Source organism: Vulpes vulpes, chromosome 9 (assembly GCF_048418805.1).
Source record: "Vulpes vulpes isolate BD-2025 chromosome 9, VulVul3, whole genome shotgun sequence".
NCBI classification, from domain to species: domain Eukaryota; kingdom Metazoa; phylum Chordata; class Mammalia; order Carnivora; family Canidae; genus Vulpes; species Vulpes vulpes.
In genome coordinates, this window is record NC_132788.1 from 72470970 (window position 1) to 72488510 (window position 17541).

The following is a 17541-nucleotide window of genomic DNA, read 5'->3' on the forward strand; positions in this document are numbered from 1 at the left end:
CTTATGTTCTGGTACTCTTATCACTGGAAAAGCTTTACTTTGTGAAATCCCAAGGAAAGTAGGCAGAAACGTGCCTTTGATAGCTACTGCAAAGCAATTATTTGTTTCCAGTCATGGACACTTCTCAGTTCTTACGTATGTCAATGCTTCTGAGAAACTAGTTGAATAAATGGGTATATTTGCTTTATTTTAGAATGACTTTACCTTTAAAATGACAGTACTCTTTTCTCCAAAACAAATAAAGGTTGAATCTGCATGGAATATTAGAAAACTGAGTTCCACACTCTGCTGGTTTGAGGTATGATTTTCAGTTGTAATTTTTTAGATTTTATTTAAAAAGTTATTTTTCTTTTGCCAATAGTTCATTTTGGGTGTAATTCAAGCAATTCCTTAACTTCTAAAAGTGGAAACTTTATTATACAAAATTTCCCCCATCTTTAATAAAATTCTGATTGCATTTGTAACTCTTCCACTAATCATAGTATACAAATGAAGCTAGGGAAGGTGTTGTGGAATTTGGGAGGACGAGAACACCCTTTGGAGGAGGAATCACATGTAGTCTGTTGGGGGAACAAGTAGGGTGGAGTTAGAGCATGTTTGTAAGTTGGCATATATTTTGGCTTAGAGCTCAAAGTTGGGTATCAAACCTAGGTGATAGTTCTACTAGCTGCCATTTCCTGACCATCAGGACTGTGCTAAGCATTTTATATATATTAAGTCTCCTGTTCCTTGTAATAAGTCTGTAAGATAAGTATTACTGCTATTTTACAGATGAGGAAACTTAGATCATATAGTTTAAATATCTTATCTTAGGTCCTACAATTAGTATGGTCAGAGCTGATAACTCTCCTAGTAATCATTGTTTTTATATCTCTTTCCTAGAAAGTAGTGTGTAAGTCTTATCAAAAGATGATATTTTAAAATGTACTAGCTCTGAACAAATTGTTGAACACCAAAACAGTAATTTAAATAGGAACTTTAGGGCAGCCTGGGTGGCTCAGTGGTTTAGCACTGCCTTCAGCCCAGGATATGATCCTGGAGACCCGGGATCAAGTCCCATATCAGGTTTCCTGCATGGAGCCTACTTCTCCCTCTGCCTGTGTCTCTGCCTCTCTCTCTCTCTGTGTCTCTCATGAATAAATAAATACAATCTTAAAAAAGAAATAAAATGAAATAAATAAATAGGAACTTTGAGAAAGTGTCATTTTAGGGAAGTACCAGGCTGGCTTATTCGGTGGAGCATATGACCATGATCTTGGGATCATCAGTTCCAGCCCCATGTTGGGTGTAGAGATTATGTAAAAAAAGAAAGGAAAGGGATCCCTGGGTGGCGCAGCGGTTTGGCGCCTGCCTTTGGCCCAGGGCGCGATCCTGGAGATCCGGGATCGAATCCCATATCGGGCTCTCGGTGCATGGAGCCTGCTTCTCCCTCTGCCTGTGTCTCTGCCTCTCTCTCTATCTCTCTGTGACTATCATAAATAAATAAAAATTTAAAAAAAAAAAAAAAAAGGAAGGAAGAAAAGCTAGCATTTAAAAGAAGTGTCAATTTAAATAACTGATAATTGCTTCATCAATTAAGTACTATTTTTTTTTCCACTTTAAATCCTAGGTACAGAGATGGTTAAATTGTAAAATCCAGGGCTGTTTCATGACATCACTTTATTCAAATAATAGATAAGACTTGAACAGGAATTGAGACATTCAGCTCTGTCAGAAAATTTTGCTACTCCAAAGAATGTTCCATGAACCAGTGGATCAACCAGCATCCTTGGCTGGGAGCTTGTTAGAAAGACAGAAACTCAGTCCAGACCCACTGAAGCAGAAACTGTAGCAAGGTCTCCAGGGATTCATATGCATATTACAGATGGAGGAGCACTGCTCTCTAGATTTCACTTGGGTTCCTCTTAATTTCTGTGATCAGCATATAATGGAAAAACTTTTTTTAATGATTGCTTTGGTTACTTAGGTTGAAAACAAAGTAGTTGGTGACTAAATAATTTCATAGCTCAGTTATTAAAATCTACGTGATAAATTCACCTATTCATGATTTTACTTTGAAATTTTTATTGTTTTTGAGATAACTTAGAATTGCCAGAGATATAAAAAGCTATGTGAAACTTATTAAAGTATTTAGTTTTCGGTAGAATTTTAAAAATGTTTATAACTTTTTTAGCTATAAACTGTTCTTTGTCAGGTACTCTATATTCTCAACCAGATCTCTCATTTGTTAAGGATTAACATACATGGAAATTATTCTCTCTTAGTTTTACTTTTTATATTTTAAGTTTTATATACCAGTTACAGTTTTACTCAAAATCCAATAAACAATTTTGCACAAAGTGATATCAGTAAGTTTTGAATTGCTGATGGTTTCAGTTTGGTACTATTCAATATAAAATACTTTTTTTTTCAAGAAGTCACTTTTCACTTTGATAAGTGAAAGCAAATTACTGAAGTAAATACCACATATTTACCAAGTATTACTTATGCCCGAAGCACTAAAAAAAAAAGAGTAGAAGAGGGAGAGGTAGGAGACTGCGAATGCACTTCACTGGAGTTCCACATCTTTCATCTACACTATCTTGAAGAGTCCTAAAGGACAAAAATATGAAACGTATATTATTTAACAGTGTCTTTTATGTGCATCTGCATTTTGTTAGTGCCATGTGTTTTAGATTCATATATGTAATTCTTAAAAGACTTTCTAAAACTTTCCTGCTGCATATGTGATTTTGGGGGAGCATTTGTGATATCTTGATAAAGTATGAGAAATTACAAAGACTGCAATTAAGTGTTTTAATGTAAGGTATACAAAAAGAATCTCATTTCATGGTTTTGTATTTCCCTCTTGCGTGGCTTCATGGTGATCCAAACTTAGAGTTTTTAATTGAGAGTAGTTTCATATTACTTGGTGTCCTTTTGTTTATATAATATGGAAATGATTACTTATTTAAACTCTGCTTCACAGACTTGGACCAATGTTCATGAAATCCTTGTGTCTTTTGGAAGAAGAGTTTTGTGCTACCCACTTTATCGCCACTTCAAGCTGGTGATGAAAGCCTACAGAGACACTCTAAAGATATTGCAACTGGGTAAGATAAAGATATTCTTGTGCTTGCAAATTTGAGAGTGGAAAAGTTATGTTTTTAGCCAGTGAGGATGTTGTGAGTTTTGCTTTTCTCTGCATAAATGAGTAATGAAAATCATCAAATTCAATCACTTCTCCCCCTCAGGTATATGAAGTAATAATTCCTCTCTGTAGATATATAATCACACAGTGAGGTGTGGTACTCTTTCCTGAGAGATGCTGGAAGGGTTGGTGGAGAAGGTTCACATAGTATTCCAAACCAGTTTGTAGTATAGTGGATTGCATCATTCATTATTTCTTGGATGTCTGCAGTTTTCTAGGCATTACACTAGGATTGTGGGCATAATAGTAATAATAAGATATATTCCCTGTTTTTATGCAGTTTACAGTTTTCCCAGGGGGACAGATGACAAATAAGTAAGCAATTCCATTATAGAGTGAAAAGCACTCTGTCCAGGGACATAGTGATCACTGGGAGGGGACACAGAACCCGGACTTGGGATGTCAGGAAAGGCTTTCCAAAGAAAACACATTTACTCTGAGGACTTTTGACTATTGCCAAATCTAACCTGGAAAAGACAAATATTTGCTAGTTTTAAGGATGTGGAAAATGTTGAGCTCTGAAACAAATTCCAAAGTGACTAACAGCATCATTGGATGAAGTATATAATTTCCAAGGTAATGACTTTGAAGGGTGGCATCCGTTTGTATGGATTAGTTCTGGCACATTTATTTAAAAGTCACTTTCCATCCTTTATATTTCTTATATTCTTCCCTGGGGAGTCTGATTGCTCCTTTGTCCTTAGATTAAGATACTTCTGGGGCTTAGTTTTCAGACTTCAGGATAAGAAGGGAAAGTAAGGAAGCCCTTCCCTTTACCACCCAGGTAACATCATTGGCTTAAGAGGAAGAATCCCATCTCTAATGTTTTGTCCCCTTCTAGAAGTATACCTATGTTTTTCTTTGACTTTTGTGTAACCTATCACCTTCTTGTCCTGGGGGGAAATATCATATTTGAAGTAGATTCTTTTAAGGCAGATAATAATTCTAAAAATGAATTATAGTTAAATGAAAGATACCTTTTTTAGTAATCCACTTGGATTAGGCTGGCTGTATTTTGTTTTGAAGAATTGTTGTTCCTAAGATTGCAGAGCTACTACCTTTGAAAAATCGATCTTATTAGTGGGAAAGAAACTGCTTTGGTTTTTTTCCTGTTATTTCTTCTTGCCTTCTAAGATATTTCTTGAGTTGCAAAACATTGCCTTGGAAAATCAACCTATTATAAATGACTGTTGAACTTGAGTTACATGTCATCATAATTAATTTTTTGTTTAAGTCGTGTTAGATGATCTGCTCATTATTCACAGATTTATATAGTGAGAATGAGTTTACGATTATCCTGTTACATCATGGTTTCCAGATGGAAAACTGGCAAAACCCCTGTATGTGTGTGTGTGTGTGTGTACGTGCGTGTGCAAGTGTGCACACACTCATGCACATGGTTGCTGCTTTTTATTCTGGGAACTAATCTAGTTCTCTGGATTTTCATTTGAAAAGTAATCAGTTCTGTGATTGCATAACCAGAAATAAATTTGATTGCATTGACTTATTACGTGGTAATCAATTGCTCAAACAGTTTAGTAGGTGAGAATTGAAATTGAGACTTGACTTTTCATCATTATCACTTTTGACTTTTTATCAGCTGTGTCTTGGTAGCAACGTCAAACCTTAGGTAACACACCAGAGGTCTGTCTGTTGCAAAAGAATCTGAAGTCTCTGTAAACTGTACAAAGCATGTTCTGAGGCTAATTTGGGTCATGGTTAGTTAGTGCTGAAACAGAGAGTTGGGTTGTCTAGAATTCATACCATAAGCTATGGGGAGGACAAGCTCTGGATGTGGGTCGTAAGCTGTGTTGGTATAGGTGGATGGCACAGGGATGCCATTTTTCTATTGAAGAATCTCGTTTTGTTTAGATACCCTGTAATTGAAGCAGGGGTAGTTCTGTAGAATTCAGTATTTTCCAAGAATGTATTTGTGCCTACTTATAATTCAAAATGTAATCATGTGATCACACTTTTTGTGAGAAAGGTCAGTTCAGTGCTTCCATAGTTTGAAAGTAACAAGTAGCTCTCCCCCTTAAGAAATATTGATCATAATTGGAAGGAGCTTTCAAAACCAATATATCAAGACTTCAGAATCTATAGAATATTTCATTATAATAGATTGACTAAGATCTGAGTTTTCATTTTATTTTAAGATTTGAGTTTTTAAAAGAACCATGAATTTGCTTTGCCTTGACTTCACAGGAGCCTTCACAAGAATTCTTTCCCGGGCTTTGAGTTAGTCTCAATCTTGTGTTACTTCTCCCACCGCTTCTCTACCTCTGTGGGGACAGTGTACATTGATCTCTCACTGTTGCTACGTGTCTATTCCAAATTCCTTTAAGGGCAGAAAACCTGCTTTGCCCCTTTAAGGACTATTTTAGTGCTTAACACAGTACTTGTGCATGGAGTTTCTGTCCCTGATCAGTAACCTTAGGCCACATGATCATCCCTGTTTTTTGTTTCTGTCCTGTGTCTTGAGCAACTTCACTTCCTCCCCCTGTTCCATTCTTTTGGGAAGACGTGGGTAGAATCCTTGATGAGAGCATCACTTAGCTGTGGTTACTCACTGAAAATAAATGAAAAAAGAGAACAGCTTTTCTAATATGCCTTGAAATTTTATTCTGTTTAGAAGTGGCATAGTTTAATATTTGATTATACACTTCATACAGTTATTATTCGTACTAATATCTGCATTTCATTAATCTTTATGATGACATTCCTCACTCTGCTCTTGCTCAGCTTTTGAACATATAATGTAACTATTATATTGAAGGTGCTGAACATCATGAGAAACAACTTAATTTTTTTCTCTCAGTTCTCTCTTTGAACTCATTCTTTCTGTTCTTTTATTGTTTCTGGATGGAATATATATCCTATAAATATCATATCACATACATACCTATCTTATATAATAGATATTCTGTAAATTTTTATATCACTTTAAATTACAGGGGTCTCTTTTAAGTACTTAAAATGTCCTCTTTGAACTTGATTAAAAAAGTAAATCTTCCCTTTCCCATCTCAGGGCTGCCTCAGGTTGGGAAGCCAGCACCGGGGAGAGGAGGTTCCTCTTTGCTATTGCAGGAAGTACCATTTGCTTCCAAAGCAGGCTTCTTTCTGCATAGCCACCACAGGCTACCTATTCCTGCTTCTCGATAGGGGGCTTTTATCAGGTGTGGGGCAGATACCAATCTTTGTACCCTGCAATTGCCAGAGGTGGTAGGTTACACTGTCTAAGGCCCCTCTTAAAACTCCCTTTCTCAGGGGGATCCCTGGGTGCCTCAGCCGTTTGGCGCCTGCCTTTGGCCCAGGGCGCGATCCTGGAGTCCTGGGATCGGGTCCCACGTTGGGCTCCCGTCATGGAGCCTGCTTCTCCCTCCTCCTATGTCTCTGTCTCTCTGTCTGTCTCTCTCTCTCTCTCTCTCTGTCTATGATAAATAAATAAATAAATCTTAAAAAAAAAAAAAAAACTCCCTTTCTCTTGGTTTAGGTTGACAGGAAAGTAATTCTTCCCCTCTCTCATGGAGGATGGTTGAAATCCATAGTACTACAGTCTTAGCCAGAGAGATTATTCTCTACCTTTTTGCCTTAAACTCCTGGGGATCAGTGTTGGGCCAGGGGGTCGTATATCATCAGTGTTTTGTTAGTCTAAATTTAGCATAGAGAGGTTAGTGTCTTTTTTTAATATATACAAATACTTGCTATTTGCTTTGTCCTTTGTGGGGCTATTGGAAATGAGTCAGAAAGAATCTTGGTTTACTGTGCTAGTACAGTAATAATAACCACAGTTGCCACAGTAACTCTTTCCTGTGGGCCAGTGCTAGGTTCCATACTTTAGATGCCTTATCTCATTTCCTCCATACTGTAATCCTGGAAAGGCAGGATTACTTTTCCCATTTGGCAGGTAGAAGACAAGCTCAGAGAAGTTCAGTCACTTGTCCAGGGTCACAAAGCTATTTGTTGGGAGAGCCTGGATTTGACACCAGGTCTGTTGGACTCAAAAGTTTGTGCCTTTTGAAGTGTGGAAATAGTTGTAAATGAAATTATAGGAAGCCTGGGGTTTATTTTAGAATATCCCAGAGGTCTTGGGGGGAAGTGGGCCAGGTGTGGCCAGGTTGGCCACAAGTTGGTACCTGTGTGAAGCTGGTGATGCATATGTGGCAGCTCACCATCCTGTGATCTCCTTTTGCACATGATTTGCCTTCATAAAAAGCTTTTTGGTTTTTTTAAGTGTGGGCTCTTAACCACTATAATTCAGTGTTTTAAATTTAAGTATATTCACCATTTTGTGGAAACCTTGTAATTCTTGTTCAGACAGTTATATAGATTTTTTGGCTGATGAAAACATATGTTTGAAATCAGTTTTTTTTTTTGTCCTATTTTTTTTAATGATTTCTTTTTTTTTTTTTAATTTTTTTTTTTTTTTTTATTTATTTATGATAGTCACAGAGAGAGAGAGAGAGAGAGAGAGGCAGAGACACAGCAGAGGGAGAAGCAGGGAGCCGGACGTGGGTGAGACTCAATCCCAGGTCTCCAGGATCACGCCCTGGCCTGAAGGCGGTGCTAAACCGCTGAGCCACCCAGGCTGCCCATTGTTTTGTTTTTTTTAAAGATTTTATTTTTAAGTAATCTCTCCCCAGCATGGGGTTTGGACTCAAACCCCTGAGATCAAGAGTCACATCCTATACCAACCGAGCCAGCCAGGCCTTCCAGTTCTGTTTTGTTTTGAAGGCTAACAGAAACCTACCTTTCTATAAACGTTTGAGGTCTGATGCCTAGGAGCTCCATGGTAGGCTATAACTCTAGGAACAGCCTTCATGAGATTAGTTCTTGTTACCAACTAAAAAGTGGTTTTTCCTATAATTAATAGCCCTTACATATTAGTGTTTATTGGGCTTAACAATCAGTTTTTCAGAAATGACTGCCTTATTTGGTCCTTCTGTAGATAGCTATAATCTCAGTCCGTGTGAAAGACAAGAGTCGTCGGACAGGGCTTTGGGCTGCTCTTTTTCTTTAAGAAAAATGATTGTCCAGGAAATTGGGGTATGGCAAGTGTATTGTGTGAACTCTGAGTTCTGATGCGACCTTAGAGATGAATTGGTTTTTACCACTTAAATTCTATTTAGCCCAAAGTCAGTTTAGCAAGTGCTTCTTTTCATTGAGTTGTAGAAATTACTCCCAATTTGAAAACTAAAAGATAAATCACTAGGATTTTCCAATGTTGACATTTATCTGACAGTATTTAATATTTATTTATTTATTTTTATTTATTTATTCATTCATTCATTCATTTATTTATTCATTGATTGATTGATTGAGACTGTAAGCTCCTGCATCAGCAAGGTTTGGGGAGGAGTTGGTGAGAGGCAGAGGGAGAAGGGGAGGGAGAATCTCAAGCAGGCTCCATGCTCAGTACAGAGCTCAGTACCAGGCTCAATCTTATGATCCTGAGATGCTGACCTGAGCTGAAATCAAGAGTTGAATGCTCAATCAACTGAGCCACCCAGGTACCCCATTTTGTATTTAATTTTTATGAGTTTCCTATTATGGACATTTTATTTATTTATTTATTTATTTATTATGATAGTCACACACACAGAGAGAGAGACAGAGACACAGGCAGAGGGAGAAGCAGGCTCCATGCACCGGGAGCCCGATGTGGGATTCGATCCCGGGTCCCCAGGATCGCGCCCTGGGCCATAGGCAGACGCCAAACCGCTGTGCCACCCAGGGATCCCCTATTATGGACATTTTAAAGAACTGTTAGACTTTCTAATTTTTACTCCTCAAATACATTATGTAAAATTATTTTGCAAGCTACTTGCCAATGTTGAGCACTTACTATGTCAAGGTGCTGAGCTAGGTCTGGAGGTATACTTGTGAATAGGGGAACTGTGGCTCATGCACTCAGGGAGCTTAAGATTCTCGTAGGGGTGGTATGGAATTATACAAATATTAGGGTTTTTTTTTTAATTGCTTTTGTGATAAGTAGTTCACAGAAGAAATACATTGAAAGTGTAAAGTCCGGGTAATGGGCTTGCCTTCATGTTGTCATTTAAAACATGTAACCTCCTACGGAATGGAGCCTCTACCTTATTTGACTTTTGATTCTCAGTTCCTACTCCTGTTTCCTGTTATTCTGAAGTACTTATTAATTGGTTGATGAGTTCATGTATTTATCCATTCAACAGGTATTTCATCAGTACCCACAAAAATGCGATATTATGTGTGGAGTACCTTGTAAATACAGAGAGCTGCAGAAAGATGAATTAGACTTGTGTACTGTATTTGGGGAGTATACGTGCTCATAGAGGAGCTAAGATATCCATCAAAAACAAAATACATGGTAGATGGTGGTTAAGTATGGTACATGAAATGTGGATGAAATAGTTCAAAAAAGAAGGGCTGTTTCAATAGGAATCAGAGAAAGCTTCATTTAAGGCATGAGATTTGAATTGGGACTTGAAGGATGAGTGTTATTTAGATACAGTAGAATGGAGGGAAGTATTCTAAATATTATGAGTGAACAGTTCATAGAATAGTGTGGTTTCATCAGCGATTATTTCAAGTTGATAGACTCTCTGATCCTGAGACTTGCCTTACAGCCTCTAAATCTAGTTCCCTTTACTGTCTGAGTTAACTGGTTCACCAGAATTGGTTTCTCTACTTCTTCATGATTATCACTTTATTCCCTTCCCCTATCCAGGAGGAAGTTCTTACTTTATGTTCTCTTCCTCTCCTGTATTGTTCTTGAGCTTTTTATTTCCTAGTCAATTCCCCATTCCAATTAAAATGTTTCTAAGAATGGAGCAGTCCTAGTGCTTTCAGGAAATTTAAATAGCATGGAATTCAAATAAAATATTGAAGTGCCGTTTGTGCCTGTTTCTGCTAACCATTTGAGTACCAGCCGATCCAGAAACCAAGGGCTTCAGAGCTCCTGAGCACATGTGCTGCAGCTGAGATGGGTAAGAGGAGGATAGGGCTCTGCTGTGTGGTCACTACGGAACTGATCCTTGTTCTTTCTCTCTGCCTGGATTGTCCTGCCATGTGGCGAAGCAAATTCCTGGTTAGTGTCTTCCTCGGAGACATTTGTGTTTTCTAGTCTCTTAAATTGGCATATTCTTTCTATTTATCAATATTGTTTGTCCTTGGAACCTTTGTGGGTTTATACATACACTCTTATGTATAGAAGGATATTGTATATGAGCATAAACACAAAGGTGAGGGTAAATAAAATTCCAGTCATCTTTATAGAATTCCTTTTTCCTCCAATAATCCTGTTAACCAGTAAGTACTGTTAATCACTAGAATTTTTAAAAAGTTGCTCTCATGGTAAGTCTGGGTTGCATTTATGTAAAACCATCATTGTTGTTTTAAAATACTCTGTAGGGGGCAGCATTTGCTGTATGGTTTACAGATAATAAATTGTCTTTTAATTGTCACAGATGATTAAGAGTCTATGGTTATTCTGCTACCAAAAAAAAAAATCACTTGAAATATTTATGTTAGTGTTCTTTGGAAATTTGAGTTATATAGTAATGTTTACTGGTGGGTATAGCTCAAAAAAATCAACTGATCTCATAAATATTTACTCAGATATAGTCAATTGAAATCTGTATTATATTTCTAATACTATTTAAGATAAATTTTGTAATTTCTGCAGTTTTGGAGCTGAGCAGTGTGGAAAACCAGGTTAGTTACATGGTTTGATATTATGGCTTAAAATTATTTTCTATAGTTAGTGCCTTGTTTAATAAATCTAAAGTCAGTTTTGAGATTGTTTTTATTCATTTGAATTTTCAAAGAAGTAACTTTAAGTTTGCTTCTTTTAAGGAGGATAAAGGCAGAAAATTTTATATATTTAAGACAAATCTGGGAGAACAAAGAGGAACCATTTTATTTGACCCTAATCATAGTAATAGGGTCTGACCTAGATGAAATTCATTGAATAGTACTTCATATGTTATCTAGAAAACATGGAAGAATTATATTCTTGGAATTTAGAGTTCCTTTCAATAGGAATTAATACTGAAAAATAACAAGCTGGAGACACTTATGCAACATACATAAATCAAATCCCTTCTCTCTCTAAGGCATCATAACAGTATCAGCAAAGAGTTACAGGAATATATATGACTTGGCCTTAGCATTTAAGGAGTTTATTATGTAGCAGTAATGGTAAGACAAAGGAAAGATACAAAATATAAGTATAAGATACAAAGAGGAAAGTCCCTTAGGAAGTTAACTGGACTCACAGGCCAAATCCAAAGGCATTTTCTATGACCTATGAGCCAAAAATGTTTTTTATGTCTTTAAATGTTGAACGAAAAATCAGAATAGTGTTTGATGACACATGTAATTTATATGAAATTCAAATTTTAGTGCCCAAGTAAAGCTTTATTGGAATACATCTATGCTAGTTCACTTATGGCTGCTTTTGGGAGACTTTGATGAGTGAGCAGAGGTCTTTGGGTGCCTTGTGTCCCAAATACTGGCCAGTGTTGAAGGGGATCATTTCAGCTTTTTCCTCTACTCCCTGTAGGTAAGATGTAACTGATCTAGCTGGTTCCCATAAGGGTAGGTTCCTCAACACTAGGAGAAGTGAATTGAGATGCCTTCTTGTCCAAATAGGTGAGTGAGTTACAATGGCAGGAATTAAGACAATCAGGAGTAATGAGGCTTTTTTGAACTGGATACACATATGCCCCATTCATAGCCTGTTGTTGCTATGTGGTTCTGTAGCATTGCACATTTGGGGAACTTAAAAAGAATTAGAAAGCAGTGATCTTTAAGGTAAGATTTTTCAAAAGTGAAAGTATTAACAATGAAGTAGAGGTGGTAAATAATACCCTAAGAGCCATGGCACGTTAGAGTCCACCTGTGTGGGTCCTAAGTTTTTCATTTCGACTCTCAAGCATTCCAAGTGCCAGCCTGTTTTTCTCACACCCTCTTACACCTGCCAGTTTCCAGCTGCGTTGAGGGCTTGCACTAGATCTCTCTGCTCTTTCAGTCCCAGCTTGGGACTGACCCTCAACCTTATGGGTTCCAGGAGTAGATGTCAGAAGGAGTTGGGACATATCTTGCATCACTTGAGTAGCTGCCTAGAAACTTTAAAAACAAACTGGAGGGTATTATGCTGAGTGAAATAAGTCAATCAGAGAAGGACAAACATTATATGGTCTTATTCATTTGGGGAATATAAAAAATAGTGAAAGGGAATAAAGGGGAAAGGAGAAAAAATAAGTGGGAAATATCAGAAAGGGAGATAGAACATGGAAGACTCTGAACCCTGGGAAACGAACTAGGGGTGGTGGAAGGGGAGGAGGGCGGGGGGTGGGGGTGACTGGGTGGCGGGCACTGAGGTGGGCACTTCACGGGATGAGCACTGGGTGTTATTCTGTACGTTGGCCAATTGAACACCAATAAAAAAATAAATCTTTAAAAAAAACCAAAAACACAAAAATAAGGCAGATCCCTTACCTTTTTCCCCCACTTACTTTGTGCTACTCTCTTCAGCCAGAACCTAGTCAGAATGTAGGGGATGGGTCATAGGATTCCAGTATCATACCTCTCTGTGAACCCAATAGGATGCTTTTGAGTAGAGATGAGGACTTGATAAGGAAGAAGCACACAGCATGGGCCTAGTGAGGGAGGCTTAGTGGTAGTTACTACTTAAAGAATGTGTAGGATATAGAAAAGAAGTGAAGGAAGGTATTCCCTGAGAAAGCTACAAGATAAGGAAAAGCAGCTAGAGGAAAATAAGAGTTAGGTCCACAAAATAGCCAGTATTCTAGTTTGTCTGAAAGTGTGGGATGCAGAGGGGAATTGTGGGGAAAAAGGTACGAATAGTGTGTTGGGCCAGGATTGTGGAGAGTCTGCAGGGCCTTGCTGAAGAAACTGGGCCTTACTTATGAAGGTACTGCTGCACTGTGTGGTATGGATCTGTGATGGGCTCACAAAGTCACATTCATGCAGCAGTAACACAGGGCAGTCATTGAGGAGTGAGATGAGTGGCACAGACAAGGGAGGAAACTGCTGTTCTTACCTGGAGACAGGTAGTTTAGGTGCAGGTAATATAGTCTGAACTGGAGTGCCCGCAGTGGTGTGGAATGGGAAGGAATATGGGGGCAGATGCTTCACCAGTAGGAAGGAAGCAAGTGGGATCCCGTCTGACCTGCTATCCTCCTTCCCTTGTCATCTGTAAAGTGTTTACCTGGTCATTGTCTCATTACCTTCCATAGGAGTTCTAAAGATCTACCCTCTCTGTTGACACATGGAAACAGATTTGGATTAAATATCAAACACCAGGAGCAAGCTGACCCATGTCCCCCATGAGTGACCACAGGCTGCATAACTGTTCCACACAGAACAGTTATAATTGTTACCATTTTTACATTGTAGTGAAATCAGCTAGAACTGCACCAAGATTATGTAAATATGACTTTTTAATGATCTTTCTTTAGTCTTCTAGAATTTGGGACCAGAACTCCAAGAACTTAATTTCATAATCAAAATTCTCATGTAATCTTTTAGCGCGCATTGAACTTCCATGTAGATGTGGATACTTAATCATTTTTACTAAATTTTATTTACTATACATGATTAAAATGTGAAGAAGCATAACTCCATTTTATCAGTGTGCCCATCATTTAGCAATGACGACACACTCACTATAATACAGGGAGGATTTTAGAAAGGTTGGTTCTTTTTCCCTTGACATACTCATCAGTTTATCAAAGCGTCAGAAGGGACTCATAACACTGTTTGGACTGGGTTGGTTTTTTCCTTTTATGAGCCATTTGAGGAATCCAGTTGTCTTTCTTCCTATATGTTTCTTCTTTCTGACTTCATGCACAATTTTAGTTTTCCCAGTTCGAAATCCAAAGAATGAGTTAGAACTATGAATATTAAGTAATACCTATTGGAAAAACAATCTCATAGTCTTAATTAAAACAACATTAAAATGAATTACTTGAGGTTAAGCTACCAGGCTTTGAGATACATCATGTCTTCATAAGGTAGAATAGTTGAGGTAAAATTGTACCTGTAGAATTAATCTTAAACACTGTTTTAAAATATTTATTCATTCATTCATTTACTCATTCATTCATTCATTCATTTATTTAATTATTTATAAGTAGGCTCCACACCCAGCATAAAGCCCAATGGGAGGTTTGAATTTACAATCCTGAAATCAAGACCTGACTGAGATCAAGAATTGGATGCATAACTGACTGAGCCACCCAGGTGCCCCTATTTTTTGTTTTTTTAAAATCCAGGTTTAGATTGCAACTGTTTCCAGAGACTTTTTCCATAAATCTTCAGCTTCTAAAGCTTTCTACGTTTGTACTTAATATATAGATGGGTTTTTTGTTTTTAAATGTTCTGTCTTAAATTTGGATGCCCAGCTCTTCAAAAGAAATTGAAATTAGTTATACTACCATTATGCAGTTTTGATGACATCCTGCTACATATTTCTAGACTGAAGCAATCACTACTTTGACTTTAAGGCAAATGGAGTTAATGTCAAGGCTGTCCTTCTAAACCAGCAAACCTTGCAGGTACTGTTAGAGCACAAAAGGCAAATAGCAACCTTAGGTTAAATCCATTATTTGAACTTTTGATGGTGTAATAATATAAAAAGGTTGGCATACTACATTCTTTCAGGGAATAGATATGATAAAGGAAGGTATAAACACATTGGATATTCTACATTTGTCATGACACAATAATGTAAATTCATAGATCACACAGGTGTTATAACTAGACACTAACTGAGCAGTTTGACCAAGTGTTTCTGAACTTAGTCTTTATACTCCAGACTTTATTAGCAACCAGCCTTACCGAACAGGATCCTACAATTTGCTAGACATTGGTCTAGATGAGGGAAAAAAGGTGAAGAGCCACTATGTTCTTTTCTCTCCAGGAGTTTGCCACACCAGATGATCGATACTGACACAGTATTTATTGCACAGTGGCTGGGAGGCAGATGGACTTATTTTCGGATCCTGACTGTTGCTTCATAGCTGTAATCTTGGCCAATTCCATATCCTTGAGCCTCCCTTTTCTCATCTATGAAGTGAGGAAGGCAGTAACTAATTGGTGGGTTTAAGTGATGTAATGTGTGGAAAGTACTTGGTGCAGAGCAAGTGGGTAGCTACAAACTCCCATATTAGATGGGTGTGCCAGGCATTTTGAAAGAGCCCTTATCAGCTGGAGGGAGAATTGGGACCACATTCCTAGAAGCAGTACTGCCTAATTTGAGACTTGATAGTGACTTAGGATTGGACTTGCATTCCAGGCAAAGGGAACATCTACAAAGTATATGTTTGCTTTGTGTTAATTTTGTTTGTGGCTATAATAATAATATACGTAATTCTAATAACTAAGGATGTTTAAAAATCGATATAGGATCATAAATTTGTGCTCAAAATAGTAACTCTTAATTACTTCATATGTGATTCTTATTACAGCTCTGAAATGTAGGAGCCTAAATAGCCCTAAGAAGAATTTAAGGATAAAACAGTGAGATGGTTTGAAAAACTTTCATAAAACTGAATTTAATGTATGTTTGTGTTCATTGTTAAGGACGTGACTTTAAGCTACTTCCTGACAGAGCCTGATATTGAAGCAAATTACCACACTTTGATTCTCTTAATTTTGATTAATTTGACACAATTACCCTATCATCTCTTTCTATGGTTTAATCTATGAAAATTAATGTTAGAAGTAATTAGTAAGTTATCCTTTCTGATCATGTGGTCTCCTCAAAATCCCAGAAATCTGATATCTCATCTTAAAATGATAGCATTGTTGGCTTTTATGTTGAGTTGATTTTTTAAAAATATTTATTTATTTATTTATTTATTTATTTATTTATTTATTTACTTATTTATTTATGAGAGAGAGAGAGAGAGGCAGAGACACAAGAGGAGGGAGAAGCAGGCTCCCTGCTGGGAGCCCGACATGGGACTCGATCCCGGGACTCAATCCCGAGACTCCAGAATTGCGCCCTGGGCCAAAGGCAGGCGCTAAACCGCTGAGCCACTAAGGATCCTGAGTTGATTTTATAAATAAAGATCAAACAGTGCTTTCCTTCAGGTATTCTGAATAACTACGTCTTTTTCCTTTACTCTTTTTGGTTCCTTGTCTTACATAGCTCAAAACTTTAAAGGATAGAACTAGATACCCAGAAAACCACAGCCACATAGCAGCTATAATGTATCAGTAGTTGAATAGAAACTTAGCTCTTATTATATGGACTTAGCAGTTTATATTATTATTATTATTATTATTATTATTATGGTGATGATGATGATGATGATGATTTTTGCTGGCTAAAGACCAGCTAAATAAGTAAATAAATAAATAAATAAAATTTAAAAAGCCACTATTCTGATCATCTCTTAGTGATAGGAGCCATTTCTTAAGTGCTTCCAACTATGAGCTGGTCTGTCAGTAAGACATTGTCAAACCTGATCTGCTAATAGGAAAAATTCAAATAGCCAGTGGATTCTGATTTAAAATAGCTCAGTCTTGGAGCACCTGGGTAGCTCAGTGATTGAGCATTTTCTTCAGCTCAGATTGTGATCCCAGGGTCCTGTGATTGAATCCTGCATGGGGCTCCCTGCAGGGAGCCTATGCCTATGTCTCTGCCCTTCTCTCTCTCTGTATCTCTCATGGATAAATAAATAAAATCTTTAAAAATAAAATAAAATAGCTCAATCTTGTCTCTGTTTTGAGCTCTAGTAGCCTGAAATGGCACATCTGCCCAGAATAGGAAAACACTGCTACTAGTTTACCATCTGTCCCTCTCTCTTTTTTTAAAGTAGCGCCATGCCTAGCATGAACTTGAACTCACAACCTGACATCAGGACCTGAGCTGAGATCAAAAGTCAGACGCTTACCAACTGAGCCACCCAGGCATCCCATTTTGCCTTCTCTTTAAAGGAAAGCTGGAGGAATAGCCAGAGAAAGTGTTAAATAGTGTTTATTGCCCACCTGCTTGTTACTGGCATCCATATTTTTTTTATATTGTCATTATGTTTCTCTGTGTTGTTATTGTACAGTCATTTTCCCTGAGGTAAAACATTCATGGTACTTGTCATTTATAATACAGGATACTAATTTTAAACTGCCTTCATGAGTGAACAAGAGATCTTGGTCCCAGAAGCCTTTCTTCCATGCATGGTTATGGTTGGCTTAAGGAAAGACCATGTCAATCTGGAGAATCCCTAACTCTTGGAGAGGCCTGTTAGTACATTGTAATAGTGTAAACAGTTACCATGGTTACTGTGCAAGGCACCTTCTTTTTTCCTGCTTTGGACCAGGCAGCAAACTGGTTGAAA

The 17541-nt window shown here is 37.6% G+C and overlaps 1 protein-coding gene across 2 annotated transcripts in view; it reads left to right on the forward strand.

Annotated features, from left to right (window-relative positions):
* SHQ1 (SHQ1, H/ACA ribonucleoprotein assembly factor) overlaps positions 1 to 17541 on the forward strand; it is a 101180-nt gene that overhangs the window by 35475 nt on the left and 48164 nt on the right. For both annotated transcript variants that reach the window (XM_025984750.2, XM_072720429.1), the window contains 2 exons: positions 245 to 298; positions 2969 to 3092. In XM_025984750.2, coding sequence (XP_025840535.2) covers positions 245 to 298; positions 2969 to 3092 — 178 coding nt within the window. The remainder of the gene's footprint in view (positions 1 to 244; positions 299 to 2968; positions 3093 to 17541) is intronic.